General features: G+C 45.6%; 1 protein-coding gene across 3 annotated transcripts; it reads left to right on the top strand.

The window, feature by feature from the left end:
* Window positions 1-519: 519 nt before the first annotated feature.
* On the top strand, window positions 520-4,515 carry LOC134107867 (golgin subfamily A member 6-like protein 6). Of its 3 annotated transcripts, XR_009942841.1 has the most exons (4): window positions 520-3,256; window positions 3,722-3,793; window positions 3,885-3,906; window positions 4,382-4,508. XR_009942841.1 is itself a non-coding variant. In XM_062559905.1 (3 exons), exon 1 carries the CDS (start codon window positions 536-538, stop codon window positions 1,253-1,255), a length of 720 nt encoding a protein of 239 aa, XP_062415889.1. In that variant the 5' UTR covers window positions 520-535; the 3' UTR covers window positions 1,256-3,793; window positions 3,885-3,906; window positions 4,382-4,508. The 3 variants fall into 3 exon arrangements, 2 of the variants coding, with proteins under 2 accessions (XP_062415889.1, XP_062415891.1); XM_062559905.1 differs by having other exon boundaries at window positions 520-3,793; XM_062559907.1 differs by lacking the exon at window positions 3,885-3,906 and having other exon boundaries at window positions 520-3,793; window positions 4,382-4,515.
* Window positions 4,516-7,022: the final 2,507 nt, after the last annotated feature.

Below are 7,022 nucleotides of genomic sequence, written 5' to 3'. Positions count from 1 at the left end.
GAAATCATAGCATTTTTAATGTGTGTAAAATACAAGGGACCTGCTCAACCTAGGGCTCCATTGTTGCCAAGCATTAATATGAATGAGTAAAAGCATATTTGATTATACAAACTATCTACAGTAAAGAAAACTAAGCTTGTTTTCCGTGTCATGTGATCATCAGAGGCGGAACCTCACATGACAATCACATGACAATCACATGACAATCACCCTATGACATCACCCGCCCTGATCTTGAGAACACTTATAGCCAGATCACACTGGCTGCAGTCAGTCACAACATTCTCTGTTCCACAGTATCAACTCCTTAACACACACGGAAGGCAGAACCAGGGAGACATTAAGGATTTAAAGACAAATACTAATAAGGAACATCATGTTGAGAACAATGGCCACAGAAATGCTCCTAAAATCGAGGAAATATAAAGGGGAAGCGTTTTCCAAAACAATGGGTTATTGGAAGACGCTTGACGAAGATGACGACCAAGCTTCTTTATTACCAGCCCGAAGTAATAAGAACAGTCGCAATAAGACCATGGCTGAGGCTGAGAAGACCATCCAGAGTCAAGGGTCAGAAATCGCCAGTCTGAAGAAGCGTCTTCATGATCTCAAGGAGACCAAACTTCTCCAAGTCGAGACAGACTGTAAAAAAGAGTACAAGATTCTCATGGGGGAACACAATAATCTGATTATTGCCCTCCATGCTGAGCAGGCCAAGACAAAGCAGATGGAGCAGGATAAGTTGTGGGAACAGAATAAAACGCTAGAAGAGATGTTCCCACACGAGGCCATGAAGTTCCAAGAAGGCGCCAAAAAGTTCCAAGAAGACGCCAAAATGTTTCAGGAGCTGGCCAATGAGACCAAGAAGTTGCAGGAGGATGATAAGATGATCCTCCAGCAGAGAAATACGATTTCTAGACTAGATGCCCTGGAGCATGAAAAACTAATTCTGGAAGAGCGTAACAAGGTCCTGCTGGAGGAAAAGCTTGATTTGCAGCATTCTAATCTGGTCCTGGCCCAGGAAAAGACGGTTCTGGAGGAGCGTAATACGCACCTGGGCTACCAAAAGATTCTCCTGGAGGAGGATAAGAGGCTTCGGATGTTGGATCAGAAGCTCCTGGAGAACATTTGCCTCCGGCTGAAGAAAAAACTCCTAGGATTCTTTGGGAGGCCGATGGAAGACAGGGCCACGGAGCTGGCAAAGATGAGGAGGAAGATGGTGGCGATGGAGACGGAGATGGGCTTGAGGAGGTAGATAGTGGAGGGACGGAGAGGTGGATTTTTCCACCTGTTCGTCAGGAGGTAGATGACCTTCACTAGGTCGTTGGTTTTTCTCCCGGTGCTCGGGTTTTGGAAAAAAAATGGTGGAGGGACGGAGAGGTGGATCCATCCACCTGTTCGTCAGGAGGTAGGTGACCTTATCTAGGTCGTTGGTTTTTCTCCCGGTGCTCGGGTTTTGGGATAAAATGGTGGAGGGACGGAGAGGTGGATCTTTCCACCTGTTCGTCAGGAGGTAGGCAACCTTCTCTTCCTCGGTGGCTTTTCTCCCGGTGCTCGGGTTTTAGATAAAAAAATCACGTCACGGCAAGTTACTGAATAGTCCAGCAGAAATATACTTCCTCCGCAAGCTCAAGCAAGTGAAAGCTCCCACACCAATCCTGAACACATTCTACCGGGGCACCATTGAAAGCATCCTGTCCAGCTGCATCACTGTGTGGGGCAGTAGCTGTACTGAACACAGCATGAAAGCACTGGCACTCCCACTCCCTTCCCTGAAAGACATATACACCACCCGCCTCATCCGGAAAGCTACCTCGATTGCGAGTGACACTACCCACCTCGCACACAGTCTGTTCAGCCTCCTACCCTCTGGAAGAAGGTATAGGAGCCTCCGCTGCCGTACCACCAGACTCAGAGACTGCTTCATACACCAAGCTGTCAGACAGCTAAATTCTCTCCCCTCACTCCCCCCAGCCATATCCGTCAGTCTGACACGGGGCTAAAATCCCCCCCACACCCCCTTAAATCACTCGGGACTCTGCAAACAATACGACCTGCCTAGTGGGCCACTTTTGGTAAGCAGAACTGGCGCTGCGGGATGAACCGAACGCCGGGTTAAGGCGCCCGATGCCGACGCTCATCAGACCCAGCAAAGGTGTTGGTCGATATAGACAGCAGGACGGTGGCCATGGAAGTCGGAATCCGCTAAGGAGTGTGTAACAACTCACCTGCCGAATCAACTAGCCCAGGCTAGGCGCTAGTCGGTTCGGTGTGCTTTCACTCGAAGCATGCTAAACTCCCTAGCGGGGGGATCCACCTGATTCCTTACGCGACGGAGGGGAGTGACCCTTCACTCTGACCCGAAGGCCACCTATTGTGGTGTTGTGAGCTAACAGGGGGGTCAAAATTAGATGTTTGTAGCTGAAACCTGCCTGCGTTTGGAGGGCTTTGCAGCAGGGTGAGCCTCTCACAACGAGGTTACAAGAGTCTGTGGAGCCTGAGTGGAAAGGGCCTCTGTGACCGAGTGGGGCATTGCAGTATAGCTCCGTGCGCCAGCATAACCAATACTGGTAAGAACTTGAGACCAGTCACTTGGCATTGCCACCTCTTGGTGCACTCTCGGTTCGGGACATGACTGACGTGAGTAACGTAAGCAATTACTTAGACGAGGAAAGGGGCGGCGGGTTCCCTCGTCGCGGCTTCTCGGGGGCATGAGCCCCGTTAATAGTCGTCGTCTCAACTCATGCAACAGGGTGAGTCATGTCTTGGAATATGCTAGTTGGTTCTGGAAAGCCACCCGGGCGAGTTCGCAGATGCAGAAGTGTGCCCCATTGCGGGGCAGCGGGGAGTCTATTCCTAGCGACGCGCTTTGTAGAAGCTGAGCAGCCCGGGCAGGACACGTTTTCGCCGCGTGGGATTCTAGGTAAGTATCCATGGTAAGTGACTTTGGCCGATCACCGCACTTCGGAGTTATGATCTCGGGGGGGGCCGTTCATTCCTCTCTTAAAAGTAGCCAAATGCCTCGTCAACTAATTAGTGACGCGCATGAATGGATGAACGAGATTCCCACTGTCCCTACCTATTATCTAGCGAAACCACAGCCAAGGGAACGGGCTTGGCAGAATCAGCGGGGAAAGAAGACCTTGTTGAGCCACATATATGCAGCATATTGCCCCACATGCATACAAATGTTGAAAAGATGTTTTTCTTCTCTAACAAGACTGCGGCAACAACTAAAAACTCAGCGAAACCACAGGTGAATAACATTATGTAGTAAGGATGAGTATAAACTGTATGCTTTGTAGGATCCAATTATGGCACTTTTCCACTGCATAGTACAGCATGGTACGGCTCGCTTTAAATGGTACCTGGTCTGTTGATGTTCTAAGCGTACCGTACCGGTACTTTAAACGTGACATGAACATACTGAAGTGGTACTTCTGCAGTGGAAAAGCAACTGAGTTAAAGCGAACCGAGCTGTGCCGTACTAAGACGAGTCGTACCACGCAGTGGAAAAGCAAAGCGAGCCGAGCCGAGGCGTTACATGCAGTGGAATAAATCATGTTTGTGTGCGGGCATACCATCGCTTTTTTACTTGCCATTTTTGTATTTCCTTGCACCTCAAGAAAACGTGATGTGTGTGTATATATAAAAAAAACTCTTGCTTACTCCACCTTCATTTTACCCGCCTTTCATAATAATTTTGAAATATTACTTTAAGGTGGGATGCCAACCAGAGGGGACGGGGAGCAGCTGGTTGCCCTGGACAAAATAAAAAAGGCAGCCATTATTGGTGAGTAAATGCATAATGTGTTGAGAAGGGAAAACAAAAGTTTATAAGTTCACCACTTTAACCATAGCCTACTTGTATCAATGTTTATTAGGCATCAATGGAGACTGGATAAGGTAGGGCACCCATTATTGTTACTATATCTGCTTCGCACCTATAATACTAATTCATTGCTTGCTCACTTTTTGATCCCACCTTTCCTTTTCTAAAGCCAAATTTCTGGGGTATTGCGCTCAATGTGCTGTAAGGTGTGTAGTCTTCTATTTTGTAGAACATGCAAATAACCTCATGGCATATTGTTGTTGTCTGAAGTGTTCATAAATAATATTCACCCCTCCTTCACCCTTAATCCCCTCTGTCCTGCCTTATTTTGTCTATGCCGGTAATTGATTTACTTGATTTTAATACATACCTTCTTCGAGCATGGTGTGTGTGTAAAACAAAAGGTCTTGTTTGCTCAAAGCCCAGCCCAGAGAACACGGAATGTGTTAAAAAGTCAGGATTTGTTAATTCAGAACAGATGGCTGAATGCCATTCGCTCATTATTGTTACAATATTATTATATTGTCTAATTATTTTTGTCTTCTCTAGATGCTACATTGAAGAAATGGCCGGCAGCCAGCCGAGGGCAGATAGGCACAGCTATAAATTCCAAGCTCGCAGAGATGCGAAGATCCATGAAATGATTTTTTTTTGTTGTCATTTTTGTACATTTTGATAGTCCTTAAATAAATAATGTAAATTTCCACATTTTAGGCTTTTATTTTTGTTTCCTAGTTTGGATTTTAATAATTTTACTAATATATAGGTGGACATGTGCATATATGTACCTATATAGGTACATTTATGCATGTATATATATGTGTACATGAATGCGTGCATATATGCGCGCATATATGTGGCGCATATATGTACATATATAATATAACATATAGGAAAACGCCCAATTTTATATATGTCACATATATCAATTACCTATATCAAAACATATATTAAAACATATATGTTTATATAGGTTCTTTCCATGTGGGGCTGTGGAGCTTCGGTTCGCCAAGGATAGCCGGCTTCGGCCGGTGAGTAGAGCCGTTCGAGACAGGGCTGGGGCGCGGCCGGATGATGGTCGCCCCTCTCCTACCTCGCACCGCATGTTTGTGGAGAACCTGGTGCTAAATGACGACCTGATTCTGGGTCAGGGTTTCGTACGTAGCAGAGCAGCTCCCTCGCTGCGATCTACTGAAAGTCAGCCCTCGATCCAAGCTTTTGTCCAAAGCTTCTTGGATTACCTGGGGCGCGAGAACGGGGGGGCGGGACTTTAGCGCATTAATTACGATTAATTAATTACAATGTGAATTAAGATTAATTAATTACACAAAAAATAACACATTAAACATTTTTTACGCATTTTTACACGTATTTTTTGCACCGCGGAACGTTTCTCACTGGATGAGTTTCCGAGGACCGATTATACTGGAGCACTTCAGACAACAACAAACCACAGTGAACATGAACGAAGAAGCTGACGAGACCGTGTCGGTTGGCCCCGTGAATGGGAAATCTTATTATAATAAACACACGGATGGAAGCGTCGATACGAGCATGGTTGTGTGCAAGCTGTGCAACAAGGAATTCACATCGAGCCTCAAGTATCACCTCAACGCAAAACAATTAGCAGCTAGCGTGGACGTTAGCCCGACCCGAGTACAAGGACCCACACCCAACCCACACTGCACCAGCTAACTGGTTTAAGGACCAGGGTAACTAAGTCCACGTCTGAAAAAATAACCAATGTTCTGAATGTACTTGAAAGTATTGGTCTACTTAAAAAAACATAGTTTAAAGAATATGCTATTTCTACACTTGTCTGCTGGAATTGGTTGAACAAAAATAAAAATCCATGTGAAAAAATTACTTACTGTTCTCAGGTCAAATATTTATGCAATTAAAATGCGATTAATTTTGATTAATTAATTACAAAGCCTCTAATTAATTAGATTAATATTTTTAATCGAGTCCCGGCCCTAATAATATATATATATTATATTATATATATATTACCTTACATATATTTTTTTATAATAATTCTTTACCTATTATTTAAAAAAAATCTTTTCTTTTTTGACCCAACATATTTTGACTTTTTTCACAATATTTTTTTTCCCATGACATGACTGGAATAATCTTAGATGGAGCAACCTACACGTCCCTGTCACTAATGCCAAATTCCCCAAATTTCTGTACTTTAAACCTTATCTCAGGTGGTTCCGGTGCGGTGAGTCTGTTGCGTCACTTCCTGTCGACAGCGTGTTTGATGTCATTGAACTCTCCCAGAGCTCTTGCGATACCAAGTTGATTCTGTCGTGATATTGTCAGTACAAGCGGCGAATTATCTACGTGAGACGTTGTTAAACGCCTCGCCGTCCAGCACTTTATCGTTTAAACGAATAGTTGCTTAGACGTTGTTTAGCGTTAGCGCTACCTCTTTTAGCCTTAGCTTAGCAGCTAACATTGTGATGTCTTCCCTCCCTACCTCCCCTGCTCGGTGTGTCACATGTTTAGCTATTCCTCTGCCTCCCTTACGGATAATGGTACATGTAAGACGTGTAGTATATTTGATCGCTTGGAGGCGAGGCTTAGTGAGTTAGAAGCACGGCTCCGCACCATGGAGGTAGCCGCTGTTAACCAGCCATCTCCTATAGTCGGTGCGGACCACATAGACGTATCGTTTGCTCCTGCTAACCGTCCCCCGGCAACCCCCGAGCGGCCGGGAGGCTGGGTGACTGTCCGGAGTAAGCGTAAGTCTTAAGTCGAAGCACACGGTTAACCACCAACCACTTCACGTTTCAAACCGATTCTCCCCACTCAGCGACACACCCGCTGGTGATAGGTAGCTCCATTCTGAGGAACGTGAAGTTAGCGGAACCAGGGGCCATTGAGTCTTATCTTAAACTGCTGGCTAAGGATAAACGTAAATACATTAAGATTGTAATACATGTCGGCGGTAATGACTCCCGGTTACGCCACTCGGAAGTCACAAAAGTTAACGTGGAATCGGTGTGTACATACGCTAAAACAATGTCGGACACCGTAGTTTTCTCTGGCCCCCTCCCAAACTTGATCAGTGACGACATGTATAGCCGCATGTCGTCATTCCGCCGCTGGTTGTCGAGGTGGTGCCCAGTAAATAATGTGGGCTTCGTTGATCACTGGAAGACGTTTTGGGGAGTGCCTGGTC

The sequence above is a fragment of the Pungitius pungitius genome, chromosome 21 (assembly GCF_949316345.1).
Source record: "Pungitius pungitius chromosome 21, fPunPun2.1, whole genome shotgun sequence".
NCBI classification, from domain to species: Eukaryota; Metazoa; Chordata; class Actinopteri; order Perciformes; family Gasterosteidae; genus Pungitius; species Pungitius pungitius.
The sequence above is the reverse complement of the archived record's forward strand: the minus strand, read 5'-3'. Positions and strand labels throughout refer to the sequence as shown.